Source organism: Bradysia coprophila (assembly GCF_014529535.1).
Source record: "Bradysia coprophila strain Holo2 chromosome X unlocalized genomic scaffold, BU_Bcop_v1 contig_45, whole genome shotgun sequence".
Lineage (NCBI taxonomy): Eukaryota > Metazoa > Arthropoda > Insecta > Diptera > Sciaridae > Bradysia > Bradysia coprophila.
Window position 1 is genome coordinate 29,699 of NW_023503339.1, and position 20,702 is coordinate 50,400.

A 20,702-nucleotide genomic window follows, 5' to 3' on the forward strand; every position below is an offset into this window, starting at 1 on the left:
TCATCGTTAAATTAGGGGTCCAAAAAATCTGAAAAAATCTCGGATGTTTACCCTCCATACAGACATTTTTTGAGAATTTCTACCGATTTCGTTTACACAAATAAATGAGAAACAAAATTCAAATTTTTGTTAATAACTCCATTTTGGAGTTTCATACGCCACTCCACTGAAAGTTCAAGCCACTCCACTGAAAGTAGTTCTAGACCAAGACCTTCCGAATGATTTAGTTCCTTTAGTTCCTATAGTTCCTTTAGTGTAACTTTTTACATGCCAACCCTAATTTCTTTCCATTTTTTTTAGTTCTTAGGAAAGTGAAAGCTACAAATGTGAAATACTTTGATTCTGTATCTGTATCTCCATGTAAATGATAATAAAAGATTAAAAAAAACTGATATCGACAATGCAATTATCATTTTCCAACTAGGTTCAATGCGCCGCAGGCAAAATTTATATTAAAATTACATTCATTTGACTATTTCAAGTCAGATAATTGGAATTTTTTCTTGTGGGCAGATCTGGATTCGCAGGTGGGAATTAGATGGGCGCAGATGGGAAAATTACCACCTGCGATGTTCCTTAGTTTAGTCACTGATTAGGAGCATCTACAACAATATAAAAAGACAAAAGTCAAATCCTCCAAATTACATTGCTCGACCAACCAATCGAATTCAATAAGATCCAAACTTCCCAATAGACTGTTATGATCAGAACGAGAGAACCAAAGACTAGTAAATTATAACTTGCCTTGGGGTACTTGTCAAAATATTGTTTTCTTTTTCAACATATTACGTTGAGATCGAGAGGACCGAAGACCAGTCTATTATAAGTTGTGGGGTACTTGACAAAATATTTCTTTCTCTTTCATCATAACAGTCTATATTATCTTACTAGACAGAACTTTCAAAATAGCTTATCATCTCTTTGTATTTAATACTAAAACTAAATGGAGCGATTTTAGTAGCCGGTGGTGAACGACACCTCGTCTCAACAAAAATAAAAATGGCAACAATGAAAAATTTTGATGTCAACGTCACTTGTGCCGAACTTCACGCTGAAATTCTAAATCTACAAAAAAAATGGAAAACATACCGCGGACTCACGAAGGTAAATATTGAATTTTCCCTAATTTTAACCCATTTTACACCTCGTTTGTCTATTTGCCGATGCGAACATAAATCAATTAAAATTGAATCAAACTGGCATGTCGAACCGAGATGTTTGTTGACACAATAAAAACGTTTACAAAAATCCACTCTCGATGTGACAATTACGCCATGTTAAATGTTTCTCGCTCTGTCCGAATCTTTCAGCCAGGAAATTTAATTTTAATTTTTAATTCATTTACCAGATATCGAGGCAACGATCCTCGATATACAGAAGAAGAAAAAGGAAATTGCTCAAACAACCAGTGACAAGGGTGTCGGTTTGCTGGAAAGTGGATCGTATTTTGATAGCGAGTTCTACGATGACGGAGCCAATAACAAAAATCGATATGAAACCTCTATTGCCGCAAATGACGCTGACGATGCTGACGAAGAGGAAGATGAGGGAATGCCTATGCCACAAGCTCGAGCCACATACACAGCTCCGAAAGCGGTCCTCAAAGACATTGTTCAGGTTAGTGTTGTTCAGCAATATTACGAAGAATGGGTTGCTGTAGATAGATTAACTCAGAAGCACAAATATTTGCCCTGTCCAAACCATTGACCGTGATAATATTTCACAATTAACCTGTTGTATCTCTTTCAGTCCGAGAAGGAGGATTTTGATCCATTCGCTGATCGTCGCCGACCGACTATTGCTGAGAAAGAAGATGAATATAGACAAAAGCGGCGTCGTCTCGTAATTTCACCGGAACGAGCTGATCCCTTCGCTGACGGTTTGTATTTTTTGTTAAATTCTTTCTACTGATTTTCCTTAACAATTAAGCGTAGTTGTTAGGTGACAATATAAATGGCTTTAAGGTTGAGTGACAACCTGCACTGGGGTTGTAACCACGAATCGACCGAGCTCACCTTAAGACCATTTCCTATTTTGAACACACATTTCGAAAACAATGGGAGTAGAAACGAAACTCGATGTCGATTATACCATTCGCATCGCAGTTGAAAAGAAACCTCCCGTACCAATTGTAAACAAACATTAGATTTTAATTTTTCATCCTGTCCCGATCCCTTCGGAATGAATGTGCGAATGAATGTGTCGCTGTATGTTTGCCTAATTTTTTTTATTAATTCGAACAAAATTATCGCAGGTTGGATACGAAAAATATGGCGGCCAAGATTGTCTTGAGGTTGTTAGAGAAAAATATGGGAAAAGAAAGTAAGAGAGTCGATCTCTTGGCCAATTTGTTTTTGTTTTTTTCTATTCTTTTGTTTGAGCAAAATCAAGACAAATTTTCTATTCGATGTCATTGGAAGCAACATCGTTTCGTGGTTGACGTTTTTTTTTTTAAATTTCTTGTCTTGTCTTGAAATGGAAAATGTTCTGCGATTCGATGGAAAAAATTTACTTAACTCGAATACAGAAAAGATATTTGCTTGAAATTGCTCCAAATGGTCTGTTAGTATGAGTATGAATGTTCAGTATCAAAAGTATTAATCACCACAGAATTATTTCAGGCTGTGTACAACAAGTTGATGAGCATTTATTTAGTTAATAAATGTTAATGGAGTCATCTGAACGCACGTACGTATATCAAATTTTTGAAAATTAGAAATTTGAAGTAATTTGCGCGATATAAATAAGAGAAACAAAATAAATCGACGACCGAAAGCAAAAGAAAAAAAACGGTCAGACCAATTTTTTGAAGTAAAAGCGTGAAACCCATTCATGAACCATGTAACCAAAAACAAAAACCGTGCCTGGGGGACTTGACTTTTTCAAATTTCCGATTTTCAAAAATGATTTTTTTATCCATTAAAAAAACGAAAACATTTATCAACTCAGATACCGAACAAAACAGTAGGATCTGACATTGATTTGATTGGAGCACGCCACCCAATGATAAATCATTTTCAAACGATCATGTTAATTCAATGCGTTTTTGACGCATTCTTATGTTACAGGCGGTAAAACACCGGACACCGGTTCCAGAACTTATACTCAGATTATGAGAGAGCAAATGCTCAAAGGAGAAGAATCTGAGGTAAGGATTTCATTTGACGGGCTTTCGAAAATTGTTCCATTTTCACTAACTCAATTTCGGTTTTCTTTAGTTACGGAAGAAAATTCTCGAAAAAGCCAAAGACGGAACACTGCAACAATCACGAAATGGCGATTCATACAAAACTGTTGAGCCACGGAAACGAGGACGTTGGGATCAAACCATTGACGAACAATTCGTACCAGCCAAGAAATCCGCCTCGGAGGCGGCCACTCCAACATGGGGTGATGTTGAGGTAAGTTGACGCAACAGTTCAGAGATTTCATTGAAAATTCTGATTAAATTTTCTTATTTCCAGAAAACACCTGGTGATCGTCGTTGGGATGAAACACCCGGTCATAAGGGCAGTGAAACGCCAGGCGCAACACCCGGAGTAGCCACTCGAATCTGGGATGCAACTCCAGCTCATTCTCATACTGCAACAACTCCTAGTCATGAAACGCCAGCTCACGAGAAATCAACGCGAAGAAATCGCTGGGACGAAACACCCAAAACTGAACGAGAAACACCAGGTCATAACAGTGGCTGGGCTGAAACACCGAAAGCCGACCGTATTCAAAGTGATGGAATCATAGAATCGGCTACACCGGGAACGAGTAAACGGCGATCGCGTTGGGACGAGACACCATCCAATGCAACACCATCGATGACACCATCGGCGGCAATGACTCCGAGCATGACACCGAGTATGACTCCGAGTGCTACGCCGGGACAATCTACGCCAGGTTCGACACCGATTGGTCATAAAGCTATGGCAATGGCAACGCCGACTCCTGGACATCTAGCTGCAATGACACCAGAACAGTTGCAAGCCTATCGCTGGGAAAAGGAAATTGACGAACGAAATAGGCCGTTTTCCGATGAAGAACTCGATGCCATGTTTCCACCTGGCTACAAAGTTTTGCCGCCTCCAGTAGGTTACATTCCATTGAGGACACCGGCCAGAAAACTAACAGCAACTCCGACACCAATGGCCGGCACCCCAACTGGATTTTTCATTCAAGTTGAGGATAAATCTGCAAAATTTATGGACAACCAACCTAAAGGACAAAATCTGCCGTTCATGAAACCCGAAGACGCTCAATACTTTGACAAATTGTTGTTAGACGTTGACGAGGAAGCGCTGAGTCCCGAAGAGCAGAAAGAGCGCAAAATTATGAAACTGCTGCTGAAAATCAAAAACGGAACACCACCAATGAGAAAATCAGCTCTGAGGCAAATCACTGACAAGGCTCGTGAATTCGGTGCAGGACCATTGTTTAATCAAATCCTTCCACTGCTCATGAGTCCGACATTGGAAGATCAAGAGCGTCATTTGTTGGTGAAAGTCATCGATCGCATTTTGTACAAATTGGATGATTTGGTGCGACCATACGTGCACAAAATCTTGGTGGTCATTGAACCGTTGCTCATCGATGAAGATTACTACGCTCGTGTCGAAGGTCGAGAAATTATATCGAATTTGGCCAAAGCAGCCGGTTTAGCTACCATGATTTCAACAATGCGACCCGATATCGATAACATCGACGAATACGTAAGAAATACCACGGCACGAGCATTTGCTGTTGTTGCTTCGGCGCTTGGCATTCCATCATTGTTGCCTTTCTTAAAGGCCGTTTGTAAGAGTAAGAAATCTTGGCAGGCCAGACATACGGGCATCAAAATCGTGCAACAAATTGCCATCCTGATGGGCTGCGCAATTCTACCACATCTGAAATCACTGGTTCAGATCATCGAACATGGATTGATTGACGAACAGCAAAAAGTTCGAACCATTACTGCTTTGGCTATTGCAGCTCTTGCTGAAGCCGCCACACCCTATGGCATTGAGTCATTCGATTCTGTATTGAAACCATTGTGGAAAGGTATCCGGACGCATCGTGGTAAGGGTCTGGCTGCATTCTTGAAGGCCATCGGTTATTTGATTCCGTTGATGGATGCAGAGTATGCCAACTATTACACGCGTGAAGTAATGTTGATTTTGATTCGTGAATTTCAATCGCCCGATGAGGAAATGAAGAAAATTGTCTTGAAAGTAGTCAAACAGTGTTGCGCAACTGACGGTGTTGAAGCCCAGTACATCAAAGAAGAAATCTTGCCTCATTTCTTCAAACATTTCTGGAATCATCGAATGGCATTGGATCGCCGCAATTATCGTCAACTGGTTGACACGACGGTGGAAATAGCAAACAAAGTGGGAGCTTCGGAAATTATCAATCGAGTGGTGGATGATTTGAAAGACGAAAACGAAACGTACCGCAAAATGGTGATGGAAACGATCGAGAAAATTATGGGCAATCTGGGTGCAGCCGACATCGATTCCAGACTGGAGGAGCAGCTTATCGACGGAATATTGTACGCATTCCAGGAACAGACCAGCGAAGATGTAGTCATGCTGAACGGATTCGGAACGATTGTCAATCAGTTGGGCAAGAGAGTCAAACCATATCTGCCGCAGATTTGTGGTACCATTCTGTGGCGTTTGAACAACAAATCGGCAAAGGTTCGACAACAGGCAGCTGATTTGATATCACGTATCGCTGTCGTCATGAAAACATGCCAAGAAGAAAAACTGATGGGACATTTGGGTGTTGTACTGTACGAATATTTGGGCGAAGAATATCCAGAGGTTCTCGGCTCTATTCTGGGCGCACTTAAAGCCATTGTCAATGTGATTGGAATGACCAAGATGACACCCCCGATCAAGGATTTACTGCCTCGCTTGACACCCATTCTGAAGAATCGACACGAAAAAGTACAAGAAAATTGCATTGACCTGGTCGGACGGATTGCTGATCGTGGGCCAGAATACGTATCCGCCAGAGAATGGATGCGAATTTGCTTTGAGCTACTGGAACTGTTAAAGGCACACAAAAAAGCTATCCGTCGAGCAACAGTAAATACATTCGGTTACATCGCTAAGGCTATCGGTCCTCATGACGTACTCGCCACACTGCTGAACAATTTAAAAGTACAAGAACGGCAGAACCGTGTATGCACAACAGTTGCTATTGCTATCGTAGCCGAAACATGTCGTCCATTTACCGTATTACCGGCCCTTATGAACGAATATCGTGTACCAGAGCTGAACGTACAGAATGGTGTGTTGAAATCGATGTCCTTTTTGTTCGAATACATCGGCGAAATGGGCAAGGATTACATTTACAGTGTGTGTCCGCTACTCGAAGACGCTTTAATGGATCGAGATTTGGTTCATCGACAGACAGCGTGTGCAGCTATCAAACATATGGCATTAGGAGTGTACGGTTTCGGTTGCGAAGACGCTCTCGTTCACTTGCTGAACTACGTTTGGCCGAATATATTCGAGACCTCACCACATTTGGTTCAAGCATTTATGGATGCCGTTGAAGGATTGAGAGTATCACTGGGTCCCATCAAAATATTACAATACACTTTACAGGTAAGACGATCGGTTGTAGGATTCACCGAGTTCGATTTGTTAACATGTCTTTCTTTCTCTGTGTTTCAGGGCCTATTCCATCCTGCCCGTAAAGTACGAGATGTGTACTGGAAAATCTACAACTCCCTGTACATTGGCGGTCAAGATGCATTGGTCGCTGGCTACCCGAGAATATCAAACGATCCGAAGAATCAATATGCACGTTACGAGTTGGATTACATGTTGTAAAGTTCGTGATCAAGGTTGATCGGTCCGGCATCACCACATCTCTCTCACTAAGTCGCTTTGTACGATGGGAATATTTTGAATTTTTAAATAAAGAATACATTCGAGTAGGAGAAACTGAATTTTTCCCTCATTTACCAAGGGGTTCTCCAAGCATAGGTCACTCGAACCGCAGTGAATCATCAATAAGTGAAGGAGTTGGGGTTCTGTTAATTTTACCTTTATTCCAGCGATATAATTCCAATTACAGTACACAGTTCAATCAATTGTAAAATTTCGCTCAAACAACCAGTCGACGGCAGCTGCAAAATTATCTAAAGTGGCTGTGGGTGGAGGATCTACAGCCACATCTGCTCGGTATTTTCCCGTTCTTACTAAAATTCCCTTCATTCCAACCTTCATGGCACCTTCAATATCATCTCTTGGATCCTATGAAAGGGTGGGTGTCATTAATCTTGCTGTTTTCTTCCCTCGGAAACTTAACACACATCACCGATCATGCAACATTCCTCCGGTTGGACATTCGGCGGCAACGCGCTTTTGAAAAAGAATGGATTCGGTTTTCCTACGATAATTGCCTTCGTGCCAGCGGCATATTCCAATCCTCTCGTAAAGCATCCGGGACCGACTGCAATGCCTTGGCTTGTTTTGTAATATTTTCCTTCGTGAATGGCAATAAGCGGATGCTTTTTCAGTAGGATTCTGAAAAGAGAGCAATTTTCTCCATCAAAAACTCTAAAAAGTAACTTTGTCACTCCCGCAACACTCACGAAAATGCAGTGTTCATGTTGTCATAGTGGAAATCTTTCGGTGACAGTCCAACCACAACTGCATCTTTTTCAGCACTGTCGTTGACCGGCGGAAAGTCAGTAAGCGCGTCCGAGGACAGGATGTAAAACGGATTCAAATTGTTTGTGCGTACGTAGTTCTTGGCCGCATTGAGTGAACTGAATATTTCGTCCGGATTCAGTTCAAATCCAATGTTTATCAGTCGATCGAACAGTGTTTTCGAAGATTCTTTGGTTGTGTTGGTCACAAATCGTATACTGAGATCGGACTTACGTAGTCTGTTTGGTAAATAACAAAGGTGGAATCTGAGACATTTATCGAACATCGATATAAACCATGCATTCCATACCTTTGTAGTGCAACTGCAGCACCGGGAGTTTGGTCATTATCCACATGCAATGTTCCACTTAAATCAATAAAAACCGCTTTTAAACGAGCCATCTCACTGCAACTTAATACTCTTTTCAAGGTCAATGTATTGTTGATGGACATTCGTATAGATTATGACAATAGAGACAGTAAAAATATAAAAGTCGCAGCTGTAGTAGATAAACAAACTGTACTAAATATTCGTCAGTCTTAGCTAGCTAGGTACTTAACGCATTTCAATTTTTAAAACCATGGAAGCTTATTAATGCTAAATCGAATGCTAAGCGAAGTGGATTTGATGATTTAAGCTTCTACTTGGGTGATTTGGATAGTAGTGCGATAATGTATTGGATAAAAAAGGTGCGAGTGCTGTATAGTGAGCTGATGTCCTGACGGATTTCTAGAAATGACGAGACTACATACAAGGGCTTAAGTTTAAGGCCTTCTACAGACTTCTTTTGATGTGTGGAACGCAATGCTCCTTTTTCTGATGGGATGTCTTAATTCAATCTCAAACCTTAATTTTTTCGGATTTTTCCTAAGCTTATTTAAATAATGAATAATTCACAAAGGGCTACAATGAACTAGTCAATTTTGGGACCAGCGCATCAAAACGGTGTCTTTTGGTACTTTGGGAATGACAAGATTCACTTTCCTCCTGACTTGACTAAACTTCTTCGGTTTCTTTGGCAAATTTTCTGTTTTTTTAAAGATTTTCATGTAAATTTATTACAGTTTTTTAGACGAATTAAACAAATACTAGTCCTCGATCAAACGATTTTTTCTACAAATTATTTGTCTAAGAATTTCTTGAACCGGTTTTTTCAATGATGATTCGTCTTCTTAGAAAAGCATCACCTAAGCGCTTGAGACAGAATCTTATACTTCAATAGTTTTAACGTTTAATAAAGTCTTTACGGCTGCAGATGACTACACATATCCGCGACAGCCGTTTATTTCTCACACACACAATAGCATGGACACCAGATGATTAAAGACCAAGCAGTTTAAATGAATTTAAAATATTTTTTTGATAAATTGCGCCGTTCCTCTTTTGACGTTGGCAATGCTACAAAAAAAAACGCAACAGTTGCGCCCGTTGCGCCATACACACACTTGACAGCCAGTACTGCCAACTCTCCAGTCACATTCAAAGATTATTTATGTCGTCTTTTCTCCTATTAAATAGCCGACATTTTTTTGTCAAACGACCACAATTTCAATTCAAAAATAAGTGACCAATTGTCGCGTTCTACATTTTTTCGAAAAGTCGTCGGTTTTCCTGTTTTAACTTAGTTTAACTACCAGCAGTTCCTTGAACATGGCACTCAACCCACAATACGAAGACATTGGAAAAGGATTTGTAGCTCAATATTATGCCATCTTTGATGATCCGTTGCAAAGACCGAATTTGGTTAATTTATATAATGTGAGTGGTTTCGGAATGAATCAATTTGATTGGCGCGAGTCGTTCACATTGCATAGAGGCAGAACGTAAGGTCGCACTGGCTGGAAGTGCAAAAAAATCGAAATTTGTTTATTCCATTTGTTTGGAACATAACCTCAAAGAGAAAAATGCTAATTTCGGTTAGCTTTTTTCTCTTCGCGAATTTTGTTCTCGCAATTTCGTCATTCGGTTCGGTGTGCTATTCATTACGGCTTGGGTATTTTATGATAAATTGGCGCAATACGTGCTGATAACAGACTGAATGTTTAGTTATGTTGATGTTGATGATCAATAAGTTGTTTGTTATGTTAATGGAATTCGAAATAGCGGGGAGTTTCGAGGTGTCTTCACTTCACTTTGCTCGACTTCGACATACACATTTTAACATAGAAATTGAAATTTTATTTATTCAAATTCGAAAATGTTTATTCTTTGCAGAATGAACAATCTTTCATGACATTTGAAGGTCAACAATTACAAGGAGCTGCAAAGATTATGGAAAAATTGCAGGTAAATTGATGTCACTTTCCAAAAACGATTTTGATCGGTTGATTGCAACAAAAACAAAAATCTGTTTGTTCCAGAGTTTAACGTTTCAAAAGATCAAGAGAGTTCTAACAGCTGTTGACTCGCAACCGATGTTTGATGGTGGTGTATTAATCAATGTTTTAGGAAGATTACAAGTGAGTGTTGTCAATTGATGTTCAACCAATTTTTGTCTGTCCAAACTTGAAATTTGTGGCAGACAATAATTTTCTTAGATAAACGGCAAAAATAGATTTTGATTGCAATCGACGGACAGATTACACAAGTTTTGAAATTTTGAAAAAATCTTGACAATTGGTAAATGCGCCAAAAAACACATCGTCATGAATAGGTAATCGTTTTACGCAACATTAGTTCTTAACGATCTGATATGGTTTTTCCACCTCAATAATCTTCGCAGACCATTCAAATATTTAGTAATAAATTCAGCCTATAAACATGCTCACTTGGTTTTTAATGTGCTGATGTCATGATCTTTCCACAGTTACAGTCGGCGAGTCTAAAGACTGTGGAACTAAACCATAGCATCAAATACACGACCTTGTTCCATTTAGGTCTTCCTTTTTTCCTGAAATGTCTCCACCCAAGTTACCTACGTTAATCGTGAGAAAAATTATCAGGAAGTCATGACAAACGGCAAACGGGAACCAATGAACAATGAACTTTACTCTAAATATCTGACGTTGTGAAGCTTTTGACATTCCAACTTCTTATTGGTCATGGTCAATCGAAATTGGAAAGTAAACTAGCAGACAGTGGGAGTGTTCAGATATTCAGATATTTTGGAGTCTTTCATATTAACTTTCCGTAAAAATTTTGTCTGCCGTCAGATTCTGCTGAAAATCATAATAAAACGTCTGGCCGTAGCCGTAGACCTATAACTTTAATCATTCTGCTTTATTCCGATTCAGGCCGGCTGCACAGACCCTAAGTAATAAGATCGCACGTTGTGAAGTCTATGACATACTGTTACTTTCTTCTTCTTCTACTTTTTCAGCCTGTTTCTATCCACTGCTGGACGTAGGCCTACCCAATTCTCTTCCATTCCAAACGATCCGTTGCCGCTTGTTGCCAAATTGCGCCTGCAATTCTCTTTATACCATTATTCCATCTCTCTGGTGGTCTACCTCTAGGTCTTCTCCTCCATTGATTTGTCATTCTATCTCTGAGCGTAATTCCAAGCATACTCCGTTCCATGGCTCTTTGTGCCACTCGTTTATTTTCGGAAGCTTTTGTTAACGTTAACGTTTCCTCTCCATATGTGAGCACAGGAACACTTTACGTTTCAGACTATTGTTCATTTTGCTTTTGAAAATTAACCTGAGTTTTCCGAACGCTGCCCATGCAAGACCAATTCTACGTTTTATTTCTGCAGTTTGGTTGTCCAGAACCAACTTCAATTTGTGACCTAGGTACACGTAACTGTCGACTCGTTCAATGACAATATCACCAATTTTAATGTCTCTGTCATCGTCAATGTTTGTCATGATTTTTGTTTTCGACAAATTCATCTTGAGACCGACTTTGTTTGACTCCTCATTCAACAGTTGTAACATAATTTGCGCCTGATCTAGATCGGCTGCCATCAGGGAGATGTCATCTGCGAAACGGAGATTACTCAGGTATTCTCCATTTATGTTGATACCCATTTCACTCCAGTCTAATTTCTTAAAAATACTCTCCAGAATCGACGTGAATAACTTAGGTGATATGGTGTCACCCTGCACGGAAAAAACACAAAATGTCGATGTACGTTTGAGTCGATCACGTTTTACGTGTGGGTCGCAAATGCTACGTCTCGTACGTAGTATGTACATCGAAGTCGTAAAATTCTACGTCTCCATCGTACAATAAACGGCTGAGTGAACCATTGGTTATGTCCTCACTCAACTACAATGTACAAAACCAATGGTTCACTCAGTCGTTTATTGTACGATTTAGACGTAAAATTTCACGACTTCGATGTACATACATACATTCATACATACATACATACATACATACATACGTAGGAGATGTAGTATTTGCGACTCACACGTAAATCGTAATCGAATCAGACGTACATTGACATTTTCCGTTTTTTCCGTGTGTCGTACACCTCTGCCAATTCGGAATTTTTTCCGTGCTTTTATGGAGTTTTATACACGACGTAGCGTTTTTATAGACGTATCGAATTGTGTTGGAGTACCTTGTGTCTACTCTGCACTCGTCTAATGAGTCCAATATCGACCATATTTCCACTGAAACAAAAGCTTTTTCAAAGTCTATGAATATCAAGACCACATCAACCTTGTATTCATTGTATTTCTCGATTAGCGTTCTGATCACATGTAAGTGGTCGTTTGTGCTGAAGCCTGATCTAAATGCAGCTTGTTCGACAGGTTGGTAGAAGTCGAGCTTCTTGGTGTTCCTCTTCGTAACGATTTTCATGAACAACTTGTACAGTATTGATCGTAACTATTTTCATGAACAACTTGTACAGTGTTGATCGTAACTATTTTCATGAACAACTTATACAGTGTTGATAAGAGACTTATGGGTTGATAGTTTTCCAACTTTGTTATGTCTCCTTTTTTATGCAGCAATGTAATCACTGCATTTTCCTATGCTTCTGGTACTTCTTCTATTGCACCCACTAATGAGTCGCCACCTAGTTTAATGGCTTCCACTGGAAAAATTTCGGTAATATAAGATTTAATAAGAAACTTAACTCGAAAAAGTGACAACAAATAATTTGCATAAGAGACTGAGCTTGGGAAAATGTTTGAACATAATTTGGCAAACCTTTGGAAATAATTTGCAAAAAGACTTACCTCTGAAAAATCAACTATACAAATAATTTGCATAAAAGACACAAGTTTTTCTTTTTTCAAACAAATAATTTGCATGACAGATTTAAGTCCCTGATGCAGATTAGGGCAGCTTTGTTTTTGAGATCTAGTTTTTTTTCGTAGAGAAACCAAATTGATGTTGAAATAAAGGTGTCAATCCGACACGAGGAATGAAAATTTTATGGAAAGCTTTGTTCGTACCTGACAAGTAAAACCTACAGATTTTCATGATTGGTCAGGATGTTCAGATCTTTCTAGGAAAATTTTACTAGAAAATTCTTAATGTGGCACTAGTACCTTCATTTTAACATCATAAACTGTTGGGTTGGGAAGTGAACAAATAGCTCACTTCTACGGTTACTTGTGCAGCATTGACTAACAATGGAAATGTTGGTGCATAGAAATTAAAGTGGAGCGACAATAAATTTTCGATTTTTTATCCAATTTCGACATCGTGATCCACAAGAGCATTTTTTGCGTGTAAGGGATTTATCAAACATTTGGAGCGTGGAAACTTTTTCCGATGGGTTCCGTGAGCTTCATCACAAAATGTCGAGAAAAGTCCAAAGTTTATTTTAGTATATAATTCGAAAAAACTCAATTTTGTGAACTTAGATCTCGGAATGAGGATAATCATGACATAGATCAAATTAATCGTTATTTAACCCATGATTCAATGAGGAACTCACAACAAAAAAGTTTTCGTAAAATTGGTTAGAAAATGTCCTGGAAATTTTCACATCATTGACAGTTCAGCCCAAGTCCCCAACTTTGGATGAACTTTGAAAGGTTATCAATGGCACTAGGTGAATGTTTTAGTTTCTGAAGTATATTCTTCTAATAGAGGCTGATATCAGCTTTTTAGCGATACCTGACATGCTACTGAGGTCACAAAATTAGATCGACTTTTAATAGAGAATGTTGCCCAAGCTCCATCTACTCGCAAGCAAAAATACGATTTGTTCTCAAACCGAAAACTTTCATGCTTTTGATGTCTATATGACATGGAGGAAAATCCTTTAAAACGTAAAATCAAAAAAATCTTTTTTCGGAAAAATGATCAGAGGGACTTACTGATTGTGTATCACGATGTCGACGATATCGAAATTGGACAAAAAATCAAAAATTAATTGTCGCTTCACATAGAAATTAACTTTTTTTTTCATTTGAATTCTTCTCTTTTCAGTGTGACGAAGATCCACCACACGCCTTTTCTCAAGTATTTTCGTTGAAACCACTTGGCAACTCATTCTTTTGTCAACACGACATTTTCCGATTGAACATACACGACAGCGCTTAAAGCCCTTAAACGATGGGATGCCCATTTTTTTCCAATATTGCACACAGCCACATCTAACACCATGGAATTTGTTAACTACGAAAACTATTGATTGATAATTTTTGCTGATAATTTTTTTTTATACGAAAATTTTGTTTTTCTTTTCTTAAGATATTTTCATCTCACCATTTTACCATTTGTAATGGAAAAATATTAAGTAAGATTCTGAACTGTTGACCGAGATTGGATTTTGTAATATTTTCTTTTCCCTTCTATGAAAACATATTGCTGAATATTGTAATTGATTAAATGTATAATTCTTCCTCGTGGATTTTTTTTATTCCAACCGATTATATTGTTGTTAACACAAAGATGAAAATAAAAATTAATTTGCCGATTACATAGAAACACCAGAAAACCATCTTAAACTTTAAACAAATGCTATTTATATGTTGAAATCGATTACAGTTTTGAGATGAAATCAGTATACTGCTTCCAATAAATTTGGCATAAGAAAATGCTGTTAAACAAAACAAAAAATATTTTTGGATAATAAAGAAGAAACTATGCCGATTATAGAGACGGAACTTTATTTTTATTTTACTTCTATCCTGTACAGAACAATCCTCGGAGTCTGAAGCATAGACGAAAAAAATGTGAATTCCTCACATTTGAAATCTCGTTTGGACAAGATCTATTCGATTAAATGAATTCATTCTACAAGAAAAATCACATAGCAGTCCACGAAGGGAGGGATGAAATATCCTCTCTCGATCGAAAAAATGCTTTGAACCTTTTTGAAAACTAGAAACCTCTTTCATCAGAAAATCCTCAAAATCTTCAAAAACCATGGAAATCAAATTAAAAAAATCCTCAAGATTAAAAAAGAAAATCCTTACGAATTGATGGAAATCCTGCAAAATCCAGCGAAAAATCCTTTTTAAATGACAAAAATCTGTCATTCAGTAGAAAGTGTTAGCAGTTCGGGATATTATTGTCAAATCTCTTAGAACTTCTGAAAAAAGGATGTCCAGTGTCGGATCCAGTACAAGTCTACGTCCTTGTTTGGAAATTTTGAATCCTACAAACAAACATTTTCATCGAATTGGTACCAATTTCTTGAAATCGGCACCTATTCGATGAAAATATTGGTAGATTGATATATTTATAACACTGAACTAAAAACTAAAAAGTCTTTGTATTTTCCGGTATACTTCCGTTGAAAATAATGGGAAGTTGCCGAAGAAATGATATGTTTACATTGTACCACTGAGTTTATATTGGCGTTCAAAATTTTGTTTGATAAAAAAAGATTCGTGTTCCGTGGCCTTGAAAAATTCTAATTAGTGTTTTGCTTTTTTTGACGAAATGCCCCTCTACTAAAATAAATAATTGATGCACCTGCTTTCGACTAAAGTTTGCCTTATGATTCTAGGCGCCTCGTGATAGCTAGTCTTGCGGCCTAGTATGCAATGCGTAACACAAAACAGATTCATCCCTCACTCAAGAAAAGCTTCGATATTTCATTGTTCAGTAGGTTTAAAAAGATGTCGACGTTGGGAATGGAAAATCCACCCATTATGCAAAGTAATAATTGGTTGTAATTTACTACTGCCCATTTTTTCTCAAACTACGTAATTACTGTCATCCGTTTCCAATTGAAATTCAAGAAGTGACTTTGCAATTGATGAGTACCCAGGAAGTAACTGCAAACCAATTCTTGTAATGTTCACATTTATGTTGCATCGATGAATAAAAATTTTCATGACAATTTGATACATTCGGACTTTGCAGCTTGTTCATTTCGATGTTAAGGCGCTGAAGCCTAAAGACATTATTGATAAATTGATTCAAGTTTTAGGTGACATGGACCAACGCTAGGGTCGCAGTAGCCTATATCGTGTGTTATTTACCCGTATTTCCTCGAAATTTTCTGGAGACTAGGAACTATTGTTGACCAAATATTTTGTCTAATTCTGGTTGAAAGACATCATCATTTATTTTGGAATTCTTGCCAATTTTCCTACTTTCTCAACATATCATGAAAATTTTCTGTTTTCAATTTGAAAATCATAGTACTGCTTTAAGCATTAACATAGAAAAAATTTGGGGCTGAACACTTTACGTTTCAGACTATTGTTCATTTTGCTTTTGAAAATTAACCTGAGTTTTCCGAACGCTGCCCATGCAAGACCAATTCTACGTTTTATTTCTGCAGTTTGGTTGTCCAGAACCAACTTCAATTTGTGACCTAGGTACACGTAACTGTCGACTCGTTCAATGACAATATCACCAATTTTAATGTCTCTGTCATCGTCAATGTTTGTCATGATTTTTGTTTTCGACAAATTCATCTTGAGACCGACTTTGTTTGACTCCTCATTCAACAGTTGTAACATAATTTGCGCCTGATCTAGATCGGCTGCCATCAGGGAGATGTCATCTGCGAAACGGAGATTACTCAGGTATTCTCCATTTATGTTGATACCCATTTCACTCCAGTCTAATTTCTTAAAAATACTCTCCAGAATCGACGTGAATAACTTAGGTGATATGGTGTCACCCTGCACGGAAAAAACACAAAATGTCGATGTACGTTTGAGTCGATCACGTTTTACGTGTGGGTCGCAAATGCTACGTCTCGTACGTAGTATGTACATCGAAGTCGTAAAATTCTACGTCTCCATCGTACAATAAACGGCTGAGTGAACCATTGGTTATGTCCTCACTCAACTACAATGTACAAAACCAATGGTTCACTCAGTCGTTTATTGTACGATTTAGACGTAAAATTTCACGACTTCGATGTACATACATACATTCATACATACATACATACATACATACATACGTAGGAGATGTAGTATTTGCGACTCACACGTAAATCGTAATCGAATCAGACGTACATTGACATTTTCCGTTTTTTCCGTGTGTCGTACACCTCTGCCAATTCGGAATTTTTCCGTGCTTTTATGGAGTTTTATACACGACGTAGCGTTTTTATAGACGTATCGAATTGTGTTGGAGTACCTTGTGTCTACTCTGCACTCGTCTAATGAGTCCAATATCGACCATATTTCCACTGAAACAAAAGCTTTTTCAAAGTCTATGAATATCAAGACCACATCAACCTTGTATTCATTGTATTTCTCGATTAGCGTTCTGATCACATGTAAGTGGTCGTTTGTGCTGAAGCCTGATCTAAATGCAGCTTGTTCGACAGGTTGGTAGAAGTCGAGCTTCTTGGTGTTCCTCTTCGTAACGATTTTCATGAACAACTTGTACAGTATTGATCGTAACTATTTTCATGAACAACTTGTACAGTGTTGATCGTAACTATTTTCATGAACAACTTATACAGTGTTGATAAGAGACTTATGGGTTGATAGTTTTCCAACTTTGTTATGTCTCCTTTTTTATGCAGCAATGTAATCACTGCATTTTCCTATGCTTCTGGTACTTCTTCTATTGCACCCACTAATGAGTCGCCACCTAGTTTAATGGCTTCCACTGGAAAAATTTCGGTAATATAAGATTTAATAAGAAACTTAACTCGAAAAAGTGACAACAAATAATTTGCATAAGAGACTGAGCTTGGGAAAATGTTTGAACATAATTTGGCAAACCTTTGGAAATAATTTGCAAAAAGACTTACCTCTGAAAAATCAACTATACAAATAATTTGCATAAAAGACACAAGTTTTTCTTTTTTCAAACAAATAATTTGCATGACAGATTTAAGTCCCTGATGCAGATTAGGGCAGCTTTGTTTTTGAGATCTAGTTTTTTTTCGTAGAGAAACCAAATTGATGTTGAAATAAAGGTGTCAATCCGACACGAGGAATGAAAATTTTATGGAAAGCTTTGTTCGTACCTGACAAGTAAAACCTACAGATTTTCATGATTGGTCAGGATGTTCAGATCTTTCTAGGAAAATTTTACTAGAAAATTCTTAATGTGGCACTAGTACCTTCATTTTAACATCATAAACTGTTGGGTTGGGAAGTGAACAAATAGCTCACTTCTACGGTTACTTGTGCAGCATTGACTAACAATGGAAATGTTGGTGCATAGAAATTAAAGTGGAGCGACAATAAATTTTCGATTTTTTATCCAATTTCGACATCGTGATCCACAAGAGCATTTTTTGCGTGTAAGGGATTTATCAAACATTTGGAGCGTGGAAACTTTTTCCGATGGGTTCCGTGAGCTTCATCACAAAATGTCGAGAAAAGTCCAAAGTTTATTTTAGTATATAATTCGAAAAAACTCAATTTTGTGAACTTAGATCTCGGAATGAGGATAATCATGACATAGATCAAATTAATCGTTATTTAACCCATGATTCAATGAGGAACTCACAACAAAAAAGTTTTCGTAAAATTGGTTAGAAAATGTCCTGGAAATTTTCACATCATTGACAGTTCAGCCCAAGTCCCCAACTTTGGATGAACTTTGAAAGGTTATCAATGGCACTAGGTGAATGTTTTAGTTTCTGAAGTATATTCTTCTAATAGAGGCTGATATCAGCTTTTTAGCGATACCTGACATGCTACTGAGGTCACAAAATTAGATCGACTTTTAATAGAGAATGTTGCCCAAGCTCCATCTACTCGCAAGCAAAAATACGATTTGTTCTCAAACCGAAAACTTTCATGCTTTTGATGTCTATATGACATGGAGGAAAATCCTTTAAAACGTAAAATCAAAAAAATCTTTTTTCGGAAAAATGATCAGAGGGACTTACTGATTGTGTATCACGATGTCGACGATATCGAAATTGGACAAAAAATCAAAAATTAATTGTCGCTTCACATAGAAATTAACTTTTTTTTTCATTTGAATTCTTCTCTTTTCAGTGTGACGAAGATCCACCACACGCCTTTTCTCAAGTATTTTCGTTGAAACCACTTGGCAACTCATTCTTTTGTCAACACGACATTTTCCGATTGAACATACACGACAGCGCTTAAAGCCCTTAAACGATGGGATGCCCATTTTTTTCCAATATTGCACACAGCCACATCTAACACCATGGAATTTGTTAACTACGAAAACTATTGATTGATAATTTTTGCTGATAATTTTTTTTTATACGAAAATTTTGTTTTTCTTTTCTTAAGATATTTTCATCTCACCATTTTACCATTTGTAATGGAAAAATATTAAGTAAGATTCTGAACTGTTGACCGAGATTGGATTTTGTAATATTTTCTTTTCCCTTCTATGAAAACATATTGCTGAATATTGTAATTGATTAAATGTATAATTCTTCCTCGTGGATTTTTTTTATTCCAACCGATTATATTGTTGTTAACACAAAGATGAAAATAAAAATTAATTTGCCGATTACATAGAAACACCAGAAAACCATCTTAAACTTTAAACAAATGCTATTTATATGTTGAAATCGATTACAGTTTTGAGATGAAATCAGTATACTGCTTCCAATAAATTTGGCATAAGAAAATGCTGTTAAACAAAACAAAAAATATTTTTGGATAATAAAGAAGAAACTATGCCGATTATAGAGACGGAACTTTATTTTTATTTTACTTCTATCCTGTACAGAACAATCCTCGGAGTCTGAAGCATAGACGAAAAAAATGTGAATTCCTCACATTTGAAATCTCGTTTGGACAAGATCTATTCGATTAAATGAATTCATTCTACAAGAAAAATCACATAGCAGTCCACGAAGGGAGGGATGAAATATCCTCTCTCGATCGAAAAAATGCTTTGAACCTTTTTGAAAACTAGAAACCTCTTTCATCAGAAAATCCTCAAAATCTTCAAAAACCATGGAAATCAAATTAAAAAAATCCTCAAGATTAAAAAAGAAAATCCTTACGAATTGATGGAAATCCTGCAAAATCCAGCGAAAAATCCTTTTTTAAATGACAAAAATCTGTCATTCAGTAGAAAGTGTTAGCAGTTCGGGATATTATTGTCAAATCTCTTAGAACTTCTGAAAAAAGGATGTCCAGTGTCGGATCCAGTACAAGTCTACGTCCTTGTTTGGAAATTTTGAATCCTACAAACAAACATTTTCATCGAATTGGTACCAATTTCTTGAAATCGGCACCTATTCGATGAAAATATTGGTAGATTGATATATTTATAACACTGAACTAAAAACTAAAAAGTCTTTGTATTTTCCGGTATACTTCCGTTGAAAATAATGGGAAGTTGCCGAAGAAATGATATGTTTACATTGTACCACTGAGTTTATATTGGCGTTCAAAATTTTGTTTGATAAAAAAAGATTCGTGTTCCGTGGCCTTGAAAAATTCTAATTAGTGTTTTGCTTTTTTTGACGAAATGCCCCTCTACTAAAATAAATAATTGATGCACCTGCTTTCGACTAAAGTTTGCCTTATGATTCTAGGCGCCTCGTGATAGCTAGTCTTGCGGCCTAGTATGCAATGCGTAACACAAAACAGATTCATCCCTCACTCAAGAAAAGCTTCGATATTTCATTGTTCAGTAGGTTTAAAAAGATGTCGACGTTGGGAATGGAAAATCCACCCATTATGCAAAGTAATAATTGGTTGTAATTTACTACTGCCCATTTTTTCTCAAACTACGTAATTACTGTCATCCGTTTCCAATTGAAATTCAAGAAGTGA

General features: G+C 37.4%; 3 protein-coding genes across 5 annotated transcripts; 2 read left to right on the plus strand and 1 right to left on the minus strand.

Moving 5' to 3' along the window:
• Window positions 1-972: 972 nt before the first annotated feature.
• LOC119070069 (splicing factor 3B subunit 1) lies at window positions 973-6,929 on the plus strand. 2 transcript variants are annotated; one of them, XM_037174366.1, is made up of 7 exons: window positions 973-1,104; window positions 1,349-1,617; window positions 1,750-1,879; window positions 3,069-3,148; window positions 3,219-3,401; window positions 3,465-6,587; window positions 6,657-6,929. In XM_037174366.1, the coding sequence occupies exons 1-7, from the start codon at window positions 1,077-1,079 to the stop codon at window positions 6,813-6,815; spliced, it is 3,972 nt and encodes a 1,323-aa protein (XP_037030261.1). In that variant the 5' UTR covers window positions 973-1,076; the 3' UTR covers window positions 6,816-6,929. The 2 variants fall into 2 exon arrangements, with proteins under 2 accessions (XP_037030261.1, XP_037030262.1); XM_037174367.1 differs by lacking the exons at window positions 973-1,104; window positions 1,349-1,617 and adding exons at window positions 2,255-2,322; window positions 2,622-2,688 and having other exon boundaries at window positions 1,744-1,879.
• An 87-nt stretch (window positions 6,930-7,016) lies between these two features.
• On the minus strand, window positions 7,017-8,122 carry LOC119070075 (haloacid dehalogenase-like hydrolase domain-containing protein 2). The gene is made up of 4 exons (XM_037174375.1): window positions 7,951-8,122; window positions 7,583-7,879; window positions 7,301-7,514; window positions 7,017-7,241 (listed from the first exon to the last, which is right to left on the minus strand). The coding sequence occupies exons 1-4, from the start codon at window positions 8,091-8,093 to the stop codon at window positions 7,071-7,073; spliced, it is 825 nt and encodes a 274-aa protein (XP_037030270.1). The 5' UTR covers window positions 8,094-8,122; the 3' UTR covers window positions 7,017-7,070.
• Window positions 8,123-9,098: 976 nt separating this feature from the next.
• Window positions 9,099-14,655, plus strand: LOC119070076 (probable nuclear transport factor 2). Of its 2 annotated transcripts, none has more exons than XM_037174376.1 (4): window positions 9,099-9,399; window positions 9,856-9,927; window positions 10,002-10,100; window positions 13,981-14,655. In XM_037174376.1, the coding sequence occupies exons 1-4, from the start codon at window positions 9,292-9,294 to the stop codon at window positions 14,092-14,094; spliced, it is 393 nt and encodes a 130-aa protein (XP_037030271.1). In that variant the 5' UTR covers window positions 9,099-9,291; the 3' UTR covers window positions 14,095-14,655. The 2 variants fall into 2 exon arrangements, with proteins under 2 accessions (XP_037030271.1, XP_037030272.1); XM_037174377.1 differs by lacking the exon at window positions 9,099-9,399 and adding an exon at window positions 9,601-9,681.
• Window positions 14,656-20,702: the final 6,047 nt, after the last annotated feature.